General features: G+C 34.2%; 1 protein-coding gene across 2 annotated transcripts; it reads left to right on the forward strand.

Moving 5' to 3' along the window:
- The first annotated feature begins 1,916 nt into the window (after positions 1-1,916).
- LOC126810691 (phenolphthiocerol/phthiocerol polyketide synthase subunit C) lies at positions 1,917-19,656 on the forward strand. 2 transcript variants are annotated; one of them, XM_050535881.1, is made up of 10 exons: positions 1,917-1,990; positions 7,203-7,408; positions 7,967-8,127; positions 8,689-8,892; positions 9,938-10,119; positions 10,322-10,496; positions 10,785-17,435; positions 17,661-17,810; positions 18,002-18,136; positions 18,657-19,656. In XM_050535881.1, the coding sequence occupies exons 2-9, from the start codon at positions 7,209-7,211 to the stop codon at positions 18,121-18,123; spliced, it is 7,845 nt and encodes a 2,614-aa protein (XP_050391838.1). In that variant the 5' UTR covers positions 1,917-1,990; positions 7,203-7,208; the 3' UTR covers positions 18,124-18,136; positions 18,657-19,656. The 2 variants fall into 2 exon arrangements, with proteins under 2 accessions (XP_050391838.1, XP_050391837.1); XM_050535880.1 differs by having other exon boundaries at positions 18,002-19,656.
- Positions 19,657-19,940: the final 284 nt, after the last annotated feature.

Consider the following 19,940-nt stretch of genomic DNA (forward strand, 5'->3'; position numbering starts at 1 on the left):
TGTATAACATTATATCGTACATAGATTTAGTGTATATGGTGACTTTTTTAGAACACGTTAATGATTATTAAAATATTTCAAATCACGTTTTATTTTCTTGCAATTTTTTCACAATTTGTTCCGTTCGTGCCTTTGCTTTCTATTACTGGTTTCAATGGTGTGCAGATATGGGGGCAGAGGGGGTGACGACTTCTGAAAACCTCAGCTAAAGGTAGCTTTAATTACGATGCACGTAAATTAATCAACACTAGTATTTTTTGTAGAACAAGGCGACGTTTGGACAATAATCATACGATAGTGTAGCGTCTTCGCCCTAATACTGTCGTAATGTTGTGCTTCCGTATTATGAAACTGGCGAGTTTTACATGGCCGCTGACTGTTCCGTATATGCACCTTTAAATCAGGTACACTTGAACATTATTGCGAGCAACGACTGTCCGAGAGCCATGTACAGATATGCCTATTCTGTTTACCGGGAATTAGATATTCAGAGAATCCCTAATTTTACAAACGAATTCATAATTTAAAAAAAAAACAAACAAAAAAACAACAGAAAAGATCTCATAATATTAAAAAAGTACTCATAATTTTAAAATTTGGAATTTGAAAAAAAAGAATTGAAAAAAAGAATTTGCAACAATTAACTTAAAAATTTTAAAAATTAATTCATAATTTGGACAATTAAAATGGAGGGATGGGCGTGCGCTTTAGATCATAGGTCTGTCATAAGGTGTTATCCCCCTCTTGTAAGTGACAAGGTGTAGGGTTGCCCGGCTAACCTCCGGGGTCTCCGGTTTCCTCCCACTGTTAAAGACCATACGCATAAGCGAATTATTGAAATAAAATTGAACCACGTTAATGTGTGTCGAGTGCCTTAATTCAATTTGCAACATATTCCACACAATTCAAAATAGAATTTAGAAATTAATAATAATAATAAAAAAAAAAAAGATAATAATAAAAAGATAAAAAAATACAAAATTAAAAAAATACAGGAAACCAATAAACAAGAAATAGTTCGTATTTGAGCTTCCTTAAATTTTCAACGATTTTATTTGAACATTTTATTATTCTAAATCTAAAAAAATATAAAATGGATTTCTAAAGGTTGCACCCAAATGCAGAAATGATATGAAATGGGATTTAACGTAACGTCCTACTGTTCTGCTCCGACTGGGTTAATTAAGACAGGCATACAGTGTGCTATGAGGGAAATTTTGCCCGGACAGCGGCACTATGGCCTACTCTTATATCGCATTCCAACTACCAAGGATCTTTTACGTGCATTTCAATGTATACGCGGGAGCTCGGATTTTCGTACCATCCGAACGACTAGACAGCTGTCCTTGTCAGACCCTCCATTCCTCACAGGGGAAACCACGTCGGAAAATCCAGATGAACTTTCTCGGCCAATGCAGGGATCGAACAACCGACCTCCAGGCTAGCGAGCCAGCGTCTTACCCACTTAGCCACCGTGGCTCCCCACCCAAAATGCGAAAGAAGACATAATAGCAACATAATAAAGTATATGTTTCACTTTCCTTAAATAGCTGAATCTGTCTATTGGCTTCAAATATTATATTATATAATATATTTCTAAACTATTATAGCAAGAACGACCATCTCTTTATCTAAGTCTTGCATACAAGAATTATTTTAATATGAAGGTCGATGAAAATGTTTTCCGATCAAATACTGCAGTGAATGGAAGAGGCGCCGCGTTGAATGACGCATTCTTGCTAATATATTTAAACAGAAACTAATTTCCTCGAATTGCCCGGAGGTAAAAGGCGAATACTGAATAACCCAAACATTAGCCTATCCCAAATAAATTTATAATCACTTATGCTAGATTATGTAAAAAAATAACACGGGGACACAACATTACTATTAATAGTTATAAAATCCTCTCTTTCAAAAGATATACGCACAGGAAGGATCAGTCATAATTTATGATTCAAAAGTTTAACCCATGGAGCGAACAGCCAAGGTAATTATGTTTTATTAAATAAATTGACCTGCATAACTATACGGCATCGTGTTTGATTTTTATGTATTAAAATTTTTTAAGCTTTAATCAAAATCGATATAAATATTAAAGTCCTTTCATGTCAAAATAAAATAATAATTCAGCTATAACTTTTTGTATAGTCGAATGTACACAGTTACATAATAACAGCATTAAAATAGTATATATTTTTGTGATACGTATGAACAGGGCCGGATTAAGACATTCGGAACTTAAAAGATGATATTTAAATGGCATGGTAACGAAAATTCTTGGAAACAAGGAATGATCAAATAGTGCTCGGTGATCACGTTGCAATTTTTAGTACTTGACATTTTGTTGACGGAGTCACGGAGACAAAAGAAATTTGCCAAAAATAATTCCACGAATAGTAAGTAGACGTAAACGTTATTTGACCCAACCATACCCAAAGTCGGCGAATTATCAGCAAAAACAATTAGGTTTCTGACAATTTAAAGTGTAAGAAACATGCTCATCAAACTCGTCAGAATAAGTAGGTCACCACAATTTTCCGAGAAAATGAGGCGTCTCCATGCTTTGTCGGCGAAAAGTTCGGCTAAAAAGGTACTAATCGGCCTATTTATTATTTCTAAAATATTTCACTGATATTACAATAAGACTATTATTTATTAATTCTAAAATATTTCATTGATATTACAATAAGACTATATTGATAAAGAAGTCCACATTGACTTTTCAATAGGCCTCCGTTTATGTTCAATTTCACTTTCTACTTTCGCTTTTCAAAAACATGCATTTTAAATTGTTTAATATTACATCTGCAAAACTAAAACAATTAAAATGCATGTTTTTGAAAAATATAACCTTTTTAATGCATACAGTGGAAAATTATTGAAACTGTATATAGAAATAAAGGTGACAAATGCCAGGAGAGAAAGAAGAATACAGAACTTTACAAAAAGCAGAGAAGGACAGTGAGACTGTGACGTGTCAAATTTCCATAACTTTTCAATTTTTTCACACTCGACAAATATATGAGTGAGGCTTCTAAACAATTTTACAAAATGTACATTTATCATATTCTTGTGTACCTATTTTTTTTTAGATATTGATTTGTACTCAGAATCGTATGTCTTTAGTTATTTTAAAAGCTAAACAGTTGATATTTTGCCACAAATCACCTATATTTTCATCAAATGTGATTGATTTATTTCGGTTTTTGCTTTTTATGAAACCGGGCAACAAACAGCTGATAAAAATTCTTTGAAATAACTTTTTTTTACCCATGATAGTTTGGATGTGTTTTGGGCTGCCATGGTAGTAACCGCCGTAACCAATAATTTGATGATTTTTGAGAAATATTTTAATAGAGTTTATAATTCCTAAAAATTTGGTATAAAAGACGGACCAAAATTATTTTTTTTATTGAATTGGGCTAAATTAATTAGATTCCCATCCTCGTCTAAGAATTCACAAGTAAATCATATTCCCTTTTCATACCACTCTTTGTATAGTAGATATAGGATTTCTGGAAATTGTAATTTTTTTATTATGTCAGTGTTTTCGGACTATCAAGGATAAATTCACGGAGAGCTTTGAAAATGTCTTTCCAAAATTGATTATTAGTTACATTTACAGTATAAGTTTTTTTTACAAGTTCATCTCCGTACGATGTCATTTTCCTTAGGATTGCAGGCATGATATTTTTTATAAATTTCGTCCAGTTCGAGTTTTCTGTAAGGAGTTTGTTTTATCCATGACAATTCGAGACTTTTTATGAAACAGTTCACATTAAGCATTCTTAATCCACCGTTTTCATACTCGAAATCCTATCTATCTTGCCATTCCAGATACATGTATAAATAAAAATCATAGACTCGATTTCCTTAATAACTTTCTGGCTTGGAGTAGGTAAACTAATACAGAGATGTACCAGTTTTGGTATTACGATCAATAGAGTCTCTTATTGTAATAGCAATGAAATATTTTAGAATTAATAAATAAGACGACGAAACGTCGTGGTGACGACTTTGGTGAGGGTGTTGCTGGAACTTTAAATTGTCCGAATATTTTTTTGCTGATAATTCGCCGACTTGTAGTTTGTTTTGGCCAATAACGTCTCCATGTACTATTTGTGGAATTTTTATTGGCAAATGTCGTTTGTCTCCGTCAACAAAATATCTACTACAAATTGCAACGTCATCAACGAGCACATTTTGGCCTTTCATTATTTCCAAGATTTTTTGTTTCCGTGTCTTTTAAATATCATCTTTTAAGTTCCGAGGATAGAAAAATGTAACACCTTGTGAAAGTTAATATGTTTTTTTTTCTTCACAAGCACCTATAGCACACGATTGACAAATTAATTTAATCAACTGTTTTTGTTTAGAAATAAAAATATTACCCAACGTTTCGTAGGCCTGTACCAGAATCTATCTGTGCCGCTGGAAGTTGCCCGGATCAAGTGCGCGTGATGTCATTGCCACCTTTTCCTAAGATCGCTATAGAGCACTTAGAAGATTTTGGTGCCGACATACAGTATACAATTCAAAATATAAACAATAATGAAGCATTAACAATCCGTCAAATTTTATACATGTCATTATACATGTATATTGAAACAAAGAAGATAAATGTAAAACTAAGAAAAGACAAAAAACAATGAAAAGCTAATTAAAAGTTTTTAATTAGTTTTTAAATTAAACATTTTAAACTTCATCATCTAACAAAGGTACCCCCTCCACCCCCACGATGCCTTAAGCACGTGCTTATTTTGCCCAATGGTTAATCCAGCACGGCGTATGAGTCATCTGGTTTGTTGTGCATTTACTTTTTCGAGTCCAAAGTATCCCTATCACTTCTAAAATTAGTTTTTGTCAAAATTCTGTGATTTCTGATTGCATTGCGAAAGAGGCATATTTGCCTAATCTTCATTGATTTCTAGATGCTTAGGATTCTTGAACTTCATTTTTCGCTGAAAATTTATTAATTCTTTCATGTAAGTGCAGTCAGTTTCTTTAATGTTTCTTTAGGATTTTCTACTCGATTACTTTAACATACAAACTCTGAATTCTATGCAAAATATTGTTTCCATTTAAATTTGTGTGAACGTAAAAAAGAATTCTCGAACGCTAAAATATTACAATGATAAAAATGATATGATTTAAATAACTAAAGCTTATTCTGGCCTTACATAATCTTTTTAGCACATGCCTACAATTTTTCATTGTCCCCAACTCCTCCCCTCCCCGAACGCGCCGACGCCGAAACTATGTAGCCGAAATGAAATTTTTATCGCAAGAAGTTCGTCTGCATCTCCTCTAGACTACTGAACGTTGGTATTTCATTGAAACCCTGTTATAGATTGTAAGATAGTTTTCCTTGGATCCCCAAATGCGGCAATCTAATTACCTTCCACACATATCAGTTTTAAATTTTATTCACTGAAATTTATCTGGGTTTTCTTATTTAAGTAACATTACTTTCCTCTGATAAAGTAACTATTTCTTTCTTTTCTCACGACCTCTCTTTATTAAGTGCAATATCTGATAACATCATTTTAAAGGTTACTTCCTTGATCTATATTATTTGAATTGAAAATATAATCTTTATAAATACAAGTATATTTTAGTTGAATTACCAGAATAGCTAATAATTGATTAGTGAACGATATCCTTATATGGTTTGAACAAACCCCTTTTCCAAATATTTGACGAAGTATGTCTAAAGTTTTGAGGATATAAAAGATTAACAGAGGTAATCATGTTTAGACTATTTCCTTGAACTATAAACAAACTCTTTTTCCAAATATTTGACGAAGTATTTCTAACGTTTTTGAAGGATATAAAAGATTAATAAAAGTAAAGATAAGTTAATAATAACCATGTTGAAGGTCCTATTGTTAATTCTTTGGTCACTTCTCGATTAGATAACCTTAATTCACTTTTAGTTGGTATACCTTTAAAGCTTATAGATAAATTACAAAAAGTACAGAATACTGTAACTAGACTTGTTACTTTAACTAAGAAATGTGACCATATAACTCCTGTTTTATATAATTTACACTGGTTACCTGCTAAATATAAATTGATTTTAAGATTTTATTACTTTTAAATGTTTAAATAATTTAGCGCCTGTTTACCTCTCAGATCTTATATAACTTTATACATCTGGCCGAACATTACTTACATCAGATAAACTACTTTTAAAGCCCAAAACTGTTCAACTGGTCTCTTATATGGTCAGCACTTTTTTAGTTATCAAGCACCTGTTTTATGGAATAATCTACCATTTAGTTTAAGATGTTGTACATCTATGTATTCTTTTAAAAAAAACAACTCAAAACACATTTATTTAATCAGGCTTTTAACTGACTGTATTCAATCGTTAACATGTCCATAATCTAGTTTATTTATGATTACATTGTCACTTTGTAAAGTGCCCATGAACATGTTATATGAAAGGGCGCACTATAAATATGCTGTAATAATTAGAAACATAAAATCTTAATAGAAAAATACTGGATACCCTGAAAACACCCATGGAGCGCATACAGGAAAAAAATGTAAGGGTTTCTCTAACCGACAGCCCGAACATTAGGAATGTCTGGTCGCGTGACGTCAGAGGTTGCACGCAAAGATTGTCTGTTCTCCCAGCGTTAGTGAACGCTTGGTGTATATGTTGATAAACTTGATGAAGAGCTAAACGTACGTCGTACAACAGCTTCTAAGATAAAAACCACGGAAAAAGACATGGACAATGAATTTAATTAGGCTTCGATATTTATGATAAATGGAGAGCATTAAAGACAAAATCGTCTTGTATATGCATTGAATCCTCCCCCGGCTTCGCACCCGTTGCTATGTAGCGCGGCAGCCAAGCCACGTGACACAAACATGACTTCTTTTAATAGGCTTTTTATAGCAGGGGTATTCCCTCGCGAAAACAATGTTTTGAAAAGTATTTGAAGCAAAATTTTGATAGATTAATTAGTTTGAATATGTGTTTAGTCCAAATATATCACCAAATCACCCACTTTGTACACAAGAAGGTATCTTTAATCAAATATGAAACATCACACATTCATTGATGTCGGCCATATTGAACTAAGAATACTATTCATCCAAGGTATTAATTATTCCTTTCGTTTGAATTCATTAAATAACTTCCAAGGAGTACAAATATTGTATTCATCAATGCCCATTTTCTTCAGTAAAAAATGTGTGAGGTAGCTATTATTGGTGTTGGTTGTCGGTTTCCTGGAGCTGATAATGTTAATGAGTTTTGGAGGGTACTACGTAATGGTGAAAATCACGTGATAGAAGTTCCACCAAACCGTTGGAATTTAGAAGCATTTTATGACCCTGATCCTGTAGTTGCTGGAAAAACACACGTTAGACGAGCAGGTTTTGTTGATGGGTATGTTTAATCTAAAATGGGCTTGTAATTGTTTGTTTTCATTCGTGTTTGATGATTATGAACTCCACTTTCCTGCAAATACTAAATATATTAGTTTAATAATAATAATAATATACATATATAAGCCCAGTTTAAAAAATCCACTTCTATTTCTTCATTCTCATACACATGCATATTAGAATAAAAAGGACCTCAGTCAATCACATAAAATAATCAGTTGTACTGATATTATATTATTCTCTGCATGTATGGTCTATTTATATAACAAAATCTCAAACGCCTATTTTAAAGGAGCAAACACATAGCTTCCGCGCATCAGAATGAAGAAATTAAAGTTGATATTTTAAAGGGGAAAAGACGTTTATAATTTGATGAAGTTGTTAGACCTATTTTTATTTTTATTATGTATTTATCTACCATAACCATAGACGTATTTATTACATCACTATTATAAATGCTTATATGAAAATAATAAAAGAATTTATTCGAAATCTAGCATTCCAAACCGCCAAAGGGGGTATAAATTGAAAAAAGCAAGTTTTCTTTTTAACAATCTAGCCACGACAAATGGGATTTCAAAGTCTATGGCGTCAATGAATTTGAAGCTCTTAAAATGGATCCACAACACAAGTTTGTATTAGACAGTACCTTTATGGCTTTAGAGAATGCTGGAATAAGTAAACAACAAATAAGTGGATCTAACACGGGAGTATATATCGGTAATTAATATTATAAAGAAATACAATCGTGTGTGTGTGTGTGTCTGACCCCCAAACTTGGCGAGGTACGCGTCTACTTGATTGGTAATGGCAAACACTATGAAAATTGGGTGAACATTAGCTCAGCTGGGGGGGAGGGGGAGCTCTTTGCTCTTTCGTGAATAAACTATGATTATATTTTCGAGTACCCGGCATATGAACGAGTTAATGTCTAGGACACCTATTTAAGTCAAAGTTCTACCTGCAACACAGACAGACCTCACCTCACATGAAGTCAACTGTTCCAAGCAATTGCAATAGCCTATATGCTCCTTTAGCCAGGATCATGGAACACTGAACATAACAATATATTCTTAAAAGAAAAAAAATCCTATTGTGTTATACAAAGACAGGCCAGGTCAGATTTCTTAAGTCATGCCCGTTTGAAAGTTTGATTTAAGATAATCGACGAAATGCGATATTTATTAATTTATATGCATTGCACATTTATTTTATGTCACTAATATAAACATTACACATTTTTCTAGTTTTCACTTACATGAAATTTACTATTTCTTATAGGTATGTTTAGCTCTGATTATTCCAATATTTTCTCCACCATTGCCGAGGAAAGCGATAACTATACATTGACCGGTACCAGTAATAGTATTGTAGCTGCCCGAGTGTCGTATGTCTTCAATTTGACCGGTCCTTCAATGAAGATAGACACGGCTTGTTCATCATCTCTTGTATCTATCCATCTAGCTTGTCAAGCTTTACGTTCAGGTAGATTTACATAAATATCATTTCTAATTTTACTGACATAGATACAATATCTTTTGTTTTCATTAACTTTTGCAAAGCAAACCATAGAAACTATGCTATAAAACATGAAATATTCCTTGATGAGCACAATCCAGAAATCAAGCAAAGCACCAGGGCTTACAATTCAAAGCCCAATGGAAGAATGCAGCAAAATCGAGAAACAGAATAAATTACTAGAACTCCGAAGGAGTACTGACGTGTTTCGGTACGTCAGGTCACGTCAGGCGCGCCTTGTCACGCCAACAATCATCAAGTTACACTATGAATTATTGAGTATAGTAACAGCCAATACCTATTAAACTGGAAAAAAACCGGCATTTTGAAGTTATACCTCAAGACAGAACTTTTAGATATGAATTGTTAATTGACACCGGGGTCATCATATGTACAAAGGTCAAGGGTCAATGAAAGATTAGTTCACCAGATAAATGGCAAAGAGTCGAACAAAATTCAAAGTGAAACCGGAAGAAAACGAAATCGAAATTCAAAAATCGGCTCCCTAAGAATTGTTGCCATTTGGAGCAGGTTCAAAACCAATAAAAAAAAGTTTTTGAAAATCGAAATCTAATTAGCGGCCGAATATCGATTGAAAATGTTACCTTACTAGGTCTCTGAAAATGAAAGATAATATCTGGGGCTAACACTACTATATGTCATTTTTCGTCTATTTTTAAAATGGAGAGAACTATTCATGTTCGGTAAAATCTGCCATTGCGAAGGCATTAATGTGTTCATTATTCCTACCAAGTTTCAACTCGATACCTCAAATACTAAAGGAGATACGCCCTCTTGAATGTCGAAAAAATGTCGAAGAAAACTTTCGTAAATGTTTGATGCTAAAACTAATCGAGCGAACTTCCGAATTTCGAAAAACCGTCAGTCAAAGCCCACATGGGATTCTTCCAAAGAATCCATAAATGAAAACCTGAAGAAGATCCGTTGAGCGAAGGTCCGAAACATGTTATAATGAAAACACTTACGAAAATAATAATAATGTTTTCTTCAGGAGAATGTGATATGGCTATAGCAGGTGGGGTCAACTCACTGATGAAACCAGATATATTTATACAACTAAGTAAAGCTGGTATGGTATCACCTACTGGACAATGTCAGGCTTTCTCTGAAAATGCTGACGGATACGCCAGAGGAGAAGGATGTGGAATTGTTATCTTGAAACCACTAGAAAAGGTATTATGTTTGTATAACTTTTATAGAGTGGCTAGACCAAGCATTCATTCGTAAATCTCCCCCACCCCCACCTGTTACTTTTCCAGCCCTTCATTCCCTGTTAAAGTCCATAGGAATGTCCTAAAGTACACATTATTTACAAAATAACAAACTTTCCCCAATCTTACATACTATTTACTTCAAATTATTTGTGTTTTTGTAGGCTTTGAATGATAATGATCCTATCTGGGCAACTATTGTTACAGCTGTAAACCATGATGGCCAAACAGTCACGCCCATCACAACACCATCCCCCCAGCAACAAGAATCTCTACTTGACACAGTGTTTGACAGATACAGAATTGACCCAAAATCAGTAGACTATATCGAAGCACACGGTGAGTTAAAGTTCAATGCAGATTTTTTGATAAAAAAACCCGGCTGTACGTTTGCATTTAGATGTTTTTACAAAAGCGCGCCAGAAAAAACAAACGCAAAAGTGCAAACCAAAAAAAGCAAATTTACTAAAAAGACTTGTGACTGTTGTAAACAACATAGTATCATATAGATATGTTATGACGTACTATATTTAAACTTGTAGATCGCTGGACGCTGGGGCAGGTAAAGTATACATGTACTTTTTGGCAATTATTTAATTAGTATTATTTTGATAATTCCAATTGTAGGCACTGGAACCAAAGCTGGTGATCCAGTAGAAGTTACAGCTCTTGGTAAATTCTTTCATAAAAATAAAAATCCTAAAGAGAGACTGATAGGATCTGTAAAAACTAACATTGGACATCTAGAATCAGGTGCTGGTGTAGCTGGTCTAATTAAAGTTTTATTGATGCATAAACACCAGGAAATCGTCCCATCTCTCCATTTTGATAAACCAAGTGAGAATGTTCCTCTTGAAAAATATAAACTAAAGGTACCAACAAAAGTTCAGCCCTGGCCCAAAAACGATAATGGGTATATGAGATCTTGTGTAAATAGTTTTAGTTTCGGTGGTACTAACAGCCATGCTATCATCACAACCCCCATAAACCCGTCAAATGAACCAGACAGTTACTACACCTCAATATCTCAATTGCCCAGGATTGTCTGTTTGTCAGCATGTGATCGCACCTCCCTGCAGATGACCAAATCGCATTTCTGCAAAACCGGAGAAGGTTGTAACATTGACGACGTTTCGTATACCACTATGTACAGACGAAACCATTTCCCTTTTCGTGTTGCTGTTATTGGCACTAACATGAAACAAATTATTCAAAGATTGAATGAAATTGACTTAGAACACAAACACTCAACAGATGCAGTTTCTAAGAAGAAGAAAATTATTTTGGTCTTCGCTGGCATGGGAACAAACTGGAAAGGAATGTGTCAGTCTTTATTGAAACATTCTACTATATTCAAATGTACCATAAACGATGTGTCGGATGTATTGAAACAATTTATTTCGTGGGATTTGTGTGATGCATTTGAGAACGGTTTTGACCTGGATGATCCTTATGTAGCTCCAATTATGACATTCGCGTGCGAAGTTGGTGTATATGCTATAATGAAAGAATTTGGTGTAGTGGCAGATGCTATCGTTGGGCAATCTATAGGCGAAGTTGCAGCAGCCTATGCATCCGGAGCTCTTACCCTAAACCAAGCAGTTTGTGTTATTTACCATAGAACTAAATATCAAGCCGAAGCAACAGGAGGTAAAATGTTTATAGTCAGGAATATGGAGATCGCTGACGTAAAGTCATTAATAAAAACATTTAAAGCACAAGCGAACATATCACTGTTTTACAGCCCATCTTGTTGCACAATCAGCTGTGATGATGAAATCGTGGATTTGATCAAATCTAGGTTGAAAGAAACAGAAAGCCGTGTGGAATTCATAGATTTAAATGTGACAAGCGCATTTCACTCACACCATATGAACGATTGTACAGAGAAGTTGACTAGTGCCTTTACTCTTCACGGAACGCCACCCACAACGCCTATAGTATCATCGGTAAGCGGGAAAATGGCCGTTGGTGCAGATTTCATCACGTCTGAATACTGGGCGAAAAACATTAGGAACCCAGTGTTGTTTCACCAGTCTATAGTAGAAGTTCACGAACCCGATAAAATGAATATATTTATAGAAATTGGACCAAAGCCGATTTTAAAAGCCCATCTAGGGGAAATCTTTAAACAACCTCTTGTTGCTATAGCCATACCAACAATACAGAAAGATGATGAAATAATATCTATAAAAAAGGCTGCAGTATCTCTATATGAGAATGGAGTAAATATCAAATGGGAAGATGTCCTAAAATGTTCAGGAAAAGTTATAGAAGTTCCACAATACCAGTTCAACAGAGTTCCAAATTGTTACATACCCAATATAGCAAGAGAGACACTCATGGGTGTTAATTCTAAAACGCGCCGTCATCCATTTCTGAAATCACTCGGTTCAGATTCTAGAAATTATAAAGTTCTATTAGACCCGTCTCGCATAGCTTCTATCTATGAACATAAAGTACATGGGATAGTGATGATACCTGGTGCATTCTATGCAGAAGTGGGAATAGCTATTGCTGCCACAAGGTCCTCCCGATTAGTATTCGAAGAAATCAGTGTTGGTTTTGAAACCCCACTTGTTTTGATGAACCGAGAATCGAAAGAACTTGATGTAGAAACAGAAAATATAAATGAAGAGATACAATTTAGAATATTTGAAGGGACTACTGTTTATGCTACAGGTACTATTAAATCTTATACCAGTGGATCTACTGTTGATAAATTAGATTTAGATGATATCCGAAGCAGGTGTAACAGTTTATTAACATCAGAAGACATGTACGCTGATTTAGCGTCCTATGGGTTTCAATATGGACAGGCAATGACCATTTTGCAAGGAGCCGTAAAGAATAACAAAGAGGCTTTAGTGGAATTTAAGTTGAATGAACTTCTAAAAGAAGAAATGGAAGGAACGATACTGCACCCAGCTATAATAGATGGTCTCCTTCAAACACCTGGTGCTTTCGGATCTAACGATGACAACGTTGAACTGCTTCCTGCCCATTTGAACCAAATTCGTGTCTTACGGGAAGTACAAGATCATATGTTTTGCTACGTAAAGCTTCTAAAAATAACACCAACAAAATTTACTTGCTTAATCCATCTTTGTGCTGAAAATGGCGACATCATAGCTAGTATTTTGAGATTCACTGTTAAAAGCATTGGCATCAATCGTGAGAAAGCTAAAGAATATTTTTACAAACAACAGTGGAAAAAAGTTAGTCTCATCGATCACCCCGCCCCAGAGAATAACACAGATATTATTTTCATTACAGCCGAGCGTCATTTAGGCGAATGTCCTAGCTTGATTATTCCGGAAAACAATAAACAGAGACAGACATTATTGGCGAATTTCAGCAACCAAATTAAAAAGCACAAAAATATAGCAGTAATGATGGACGAATTCAGAGATCAAATAATTGATGGACGTGACATACAGACTGTTGTGGAAAGAAAAATACTCTGGCTCAAAGATATTTTAATACATATTCACGAAAATACTGAAAACTGCAGGGTTTTAGTTATTACCAGGAACACCTGGACTGTTACTACCGATAAAAGCAACTGTGTTGAAACATCGAATTGTAACCCAATTCAAGTTTCAATTTGGGGATTTCTTAGATCAGTTCAAAGAGAAACCATGTCTTTTAAACTCCACGTTGTTGACTTAAATGATTATAATGACCAGATATCCAAGACAGGAATCTTAGAATTTTTAATGGATGAATTTTCCAGCAATCTTAAGTATCAGGCTGAGATTCTGGTCACTGCGAGTGCAGTATATTCGTTCGAATGTACCGGCTTTGATCAAATAAAAGATTACATTGAACGAGACAAGTCCTCATTAGACGATTTTGAAATGTTTTCGTCACAGAAAGATAAAATACAAAATCTTTTTCAAATGTATCCTTGTCGTGAAGGAGGAAACTCTAACTCAAATACAGTTGTAATGCAAGTGATATCTTTAGTTTTCCAAAATCCAGATCTCTGCCCATCTTGTTTCGGTTCCTTAGGGAAAGAAGACACCGAAGAACCAAACGAATTTCCTATCTCCTGCCTCGAGACGCTTGGCTATGTAGGTAAGGAAAAAACAACTGACAATAAAAAAAGCAATATTTTCATATCCTGCTACCCCGTACATGCGTCAAATAGGGTAGAGATACCTATCTCCTGTTGTGTACCCATGTCACTCTTACCAAGATACCACCCTGGATTAATCACAATCTTCGTAACTTTGTGGAATATGTGTGAGCTTGTAACATCCAAGTCAGTTGTCTTGTTTTGCGAAGATAACACTTCATTATATGAAGAAATTATATGGTTAATGCTAAGATATAGAAAAGTTAAAACTATTACTCGAGTTTCTCGAAACACCAACAATCTAACAAATGGATGCGAGTTAATAAATCTAACACGATTAGACAAAAGTATAATTTCTAGTCATATTCTAAATTTCTCTAAAGTGACAAGATTTACTAGCCTCTCTGCTCTTATGACACAGGACTGCGAATCTTTGCTATGTCACCACATGCAAGATTCGGAAATTAAAGTTTTGAGAGAATGGGACATATTTTCACCCGTAAAGCTCACATCTACCATACCGAGGATGTCAGCATGGCTAACGAAATCAAATAAAAATGTAAACGTGATTATAAATAAACATGGATCATACACTAAATATGCAGGTCACCTAACCAAGTTGTTTTCTTCAAAGGAAATCAATCTTGACCAATCAGATGCAGTTGATCTACGTCTAAAACCACCAGATCGGATACTCAGTAAATCGGCTGCTTATGTAGTTGTTGGTGGTTTAACTGGACTTGGGTGGCAGTGTGTTAAATGGCTGGCTGAAAATAACGCTGGCTCCATTGCTTGTTTCAACCGCAGAAATCCCACTAAGGACGACGAGACCAAAATGGAAGAATTATCAGATCAATGCTGTTGTAAGATCATTGCTATACAAACAGATGTAACCAATTTTATTTCTTTGAAAATTTCGTTTGAAAAGCTCATGCAACAATTCCCGATGAGTTCCCTTAAAGGCGTGATCTTCGGAGCCGGTGTATTGAGAGATTCAACATTGATTAACATGACTGATAAACAAATAACAGAAGTCTTAGATGCTAAAATTACTGGTGCTTGGAACATGCACTTAGCAACAGAAAATTTTGAATTGGATTTCTTTATTCTTCATTCTTCAATAACATCAGTGTTCGGGGCACCAGGACAGAGTAATTATGGAGCGGGAAATGCTTTCCAGGACAGCTTAGCATTTTATCGCAGATCAAAGGGATTACCTGCACAAAGCATAAACTGGGGACCTTTAGACATGGGAATGTTGGAAAATGCCAAAGATAATTTGCGTAATAGACAAAGACTAGAAAATCAAGGTTACCGTCTAATCTGCAAAGATGATATTGGACATTGCCTAGAATCTGCCATTTTTTCAGATCTTCCACAGATTATTGTAACTGATTTAAATTTACAGGTACTTAAAACTACTCTGTTCAGTTACAAAGACATGTTTGCGATAGAGAAGATTCGTGGTATATTCCCGAAATCTGTGAATTACACTGAATTAATTCCTGACACAAATTCTGAAAAAATACAAATAAGTACCCACGTATTACAATCTGCATCTACCAAAGAAAGAATAGCAATGATCGAATCTTACATTTCTCAGTTAGTATGTAAAGTACTGATTTTAGATGAAAACATTTTATCATCGAACACATGTCTAGTGGATGAAGGAATGGATTCAATGTTAGCTATGACAATTGTTAACGAAGTAAATAAGGATATTAGCTACAAAATACCTGTTAATTTATTGTTTTCACCAGATACAACTGTAGCTAGTCTGTCAAGTTTTATAAATGAGAATATCAGGAGTAGCAATGAGGTTGACGATGAAAACAATCAAGACGACAACGTTGACAATCCACAAACCATATCCTACATGGAATACAGATATTACAAATTAAACCAAACCCCACTAGCTTACAAAGCATTCCATCTATTATTTGATATGTATTTTTCGGATTTAAGCCTGAATAAAGAGACGATGGCCAATTTGCTGTTGGTAATAACAGCCAGAAATCCTATTCTTAGAACAACTTACTCAGGAGTATTACGTCCAGGAGGGTCAAAAGAAGACATTAAACGAAATGTGATTGATGCAAAGCAAGCACTTGATCTGATTATAATCGACGAAGCCGATCGAAATATCGATGAAGCTTTTGAGAAGAAAAGTATGGAACACTTCGATTTGATATCCAAAGGACCCGTTCGTTTCATATACCACACAAATGGTTCATCTATGCGAATCGCCATTATATGCAATCACATAGCATTTGACATACTAGCGGTGAGCATGTTATTGAAGGAATTTATAAACTGCTTGAAAAGTCTCTACAAGTACCGCAGCCTTGAACATCTTTCAACACCAGCATTTCAAAACAATAGACTAGCAGCGAATATCATGGATAGGAGACTAAAATCATCATTTAGTGCGATGAAGCGTTTTTGGACAAAGGAGCTATCTAAGGGCGTCCCGTTGATTTCTATCGATTCTTCCAAAATATGTGACTTACACGGCCTTTCAGTTACAGCTCATAGACAAATGTCTAGAGAACTACACAATGAACTCAGTAGACTAAGCAAGACACTAAGGACAACAACATCTAAGATAATGATGTCTATGTATCAACTGTTTTTGAGTATTCGGTCTGGAAATCGTAGAGTATTTATTACTTTACCCGAAGACCTTCGGTCATCATTGCCAGAAACTAAAAATTTTATGGAATGCTTAATAAACCATATTCCAATTTTTGCAGATATAGAACATTCTATGTCTGTCAAAGATTTTCTTGTTACTAACTCCAAACACATCAATGACATTCTTGACAACAGCCTGTTTCCTTATGATGAAATAGAAAAACTCATACCCGAGGATGCTAATAAAGACTTGTACCGCCATGTTTTGACTATAAATGATTACACATTTGTTGACCAATTAACAGCAATGAAAGATGGTGCAGCATTGCGACTCAAAGAAACCAATAATAAACATATTTTGGGCGAATCCTTTTTATTCGTTTTCACTGATCGTAATGCCCAAACAACGTCACTTAAGCTACAGTTGTGTGCAGAGATGTACAGTCAATCTGATGTAGAAGTTTTTATTGACCAAATTATTGAACTTTTACAAGAAATGATTCTTCAGCCAGAAGTTAAAATCGAGCAGCTAAAAATGGTAGCGCCTAAACGAACTCTAGAAGGTATGTTGATATTCTTTTTAAGAATTCTTTCTCATTGAAGGACACTGAAACATGTAACAGTATAAAAAAAATATTTTAATAAGTTTAATAATGTTACGAATATTATTATGGTTGATTATGGAAAATGAACACAATGTGTTATCATTGTCTCTAACTTTAAGCTTTGTTGATGTGAAACACAAAAAGTAGCATTGGATTCCCCATTTTTTCTGTCCATATTTGCAGGGAAATTTAGAAGAGAAACATCTACCGGAGGCTTAAAAGACGTGAATGTGAAATTTCTTGAACCAGACATTGATGGTGTAATGTTAATATTGGACAATAAGAATATAATGAGAAGTGACATCATTCAATTTTATTTTGAAGAAAGGAAAAGTAAGTTATATTCTGGCGGGGACAATTTCTCTTTTTCTGGCTTGATACTCCGGTGAAATTGACTGCGACAATTATCCATTTTGTACAACATGTTTTATATCAGGGACTCTTTTTTGTTTCGTTTTGTCTTGCGTTGTTTTGTTTCTATTTACACCACGATGAATATATTATAATAATAATTGTAATTTCAGAGAGTGGTGTCCAAATACTTAAACTAAAAACAAAGAAAAGTATTTACACATTACAGTTTATAGAAGGCAACGCTGACAGTTGGAAACAAAATTTAATTGATCTGTACAGAAACTTCAGATAATTTGAAACATACAGTAATAAACTTTAGATAATTTAAAACATACAATAGTATTATATAACTTTAATTCATTATATTCTATCTGTTAGTAGTAATGTTGTCTGTCTCCCACGAACATAGAAAGACCTGTGCAGGTAGAAAGCTTCAAAATAGTCCTTTATAATTTATTGTTCTAAAAAAGCTTCGTTCGAAGGTTTTGTTGATTTTTCCTTCATATATAATGCACTTGACAGGTGTATTTTTCTTTTTCTGTAGAGATGTGTATTTAATCGAGGTGTGCCGAATGTACAAGCAATCTACAAAATTAAAACTTAATTTACGAAATAAAAATCATTAGTATGTATACCATTTTAGAGGACAGATTATGGTTACTTGTTCAATGGGCACCTTAAATTTATCCTTATCTTTGATACATCGATTTTGCACGTCGCATTATTGACTTGTTTCTCTGATTATATCTGATTAGAAGTATTGTTTAGTCAGTAAATCTGACCCCTCGATTAATTTTGTTCAGTGCGTTTTCTTTTATATTTCAGTCAAATGGCAAATTCCGTGTTATTTCATTACTTTACATTTGAATATTCTAGCTGAATGTACACCAGATAATGTTAGGAAATTATTACTAGAAATTAAAACAATTTGATAATTTTATATAATTATTGACTGAATTGAATTCCTAAATTTAAAATTGCTCAATTTACATGTACTATAAGACGTTTTTTTCTTTATTTAAAAGGCAGTAGAATCAATTTTATATATTCAATTTTAAATTTGTATTGTTATTTTATTTTGACACCCGTTTGAATTTAGTGGGTTAAGTTAGTCGTATATGATCTGGATTCCTTTATTAACGTTAAAAATTTACGATCTACATTGTTTTTGTCTTCCATTTCTGAGTCATACGTTATTGTCATTTCAAATTGAACCAGAAAAATTATAAACAGTCTGAATTTGAAACAGAACTGGATTTGGATTGGCCTAAAGCATGATGACAAATCTTTTGGACATGTGAAGAAAATTAAGATTTACAGCACATGTAACAAAACCTAGCATACTAAGTCCTTTCAGGACTTCATACGGTTTATTTTTATTTTAATAATTCCCTTGCACGTAGGGGTCTTTTGCAGTTTAACGAAACCGGAGAACCCGGAGAAAACACAGAGATTTATAATGCACCATGATACAAATGTTGCAGCTAAACGAAAAAGGGGAACCACAATAAATAAATATACAAATATATTATTACCATGAATAAAATTTATTTTACAGTTTAGTATGGTTTTCATTTTGAATTACATGGGGGTGGGGGGGCCCTAGATATTTTTATCCGGTTCTGTTAAAGGGACTATCCCGAATTAATAATTCCCTTGCACGTAGGGGTCTTTTGCAGTTTAACGAAACCGGAGAACCCGGAGAAAACACAGAGATTTATAATGCACCATGATACAAATGTTGCAGCTAAACGAAAAAGGGGAACCACAATAAATAAATATACAAATATATTATTACCATGAATAAAATTTATTTTACAGTTTAGTATGGTTTTCATTTTGAATTACATGGGGGTGGGGGGCCCTAGATATTTTTATCCGGTTCTGTTAAAGGGACTATCCCGAATTGAACAGAGTCTCAAAAATAAAATTAAAGCGCCAAAGTATAGAAGAATCGTGTATTTACCCTGTCTCAAAATTTCAGCTCAAAATATTGAGTCATTTGGACGTGAACGTCAAAACTGCTTATCCGGACACGTAACCCTTTTAAGATTTTGATTCAATTCTTTCGTTGGGAGACCGGATAATCGATTCCCGTTCCTTTAGAGG

Source organism: Patella vulgata, chromosome 2 (genome assembly GCF_932274485.2).
Source record: "Patella vulgata chromosome 2, xgPatVulg1.2, whole genome shotgun sequence".
In the NCBI taxonomy this organism is placed as follows: Eukaryota; Metazoa; Mollusca; class Gastropoda; family Patellidae; genus Patella; species Patella vulgata.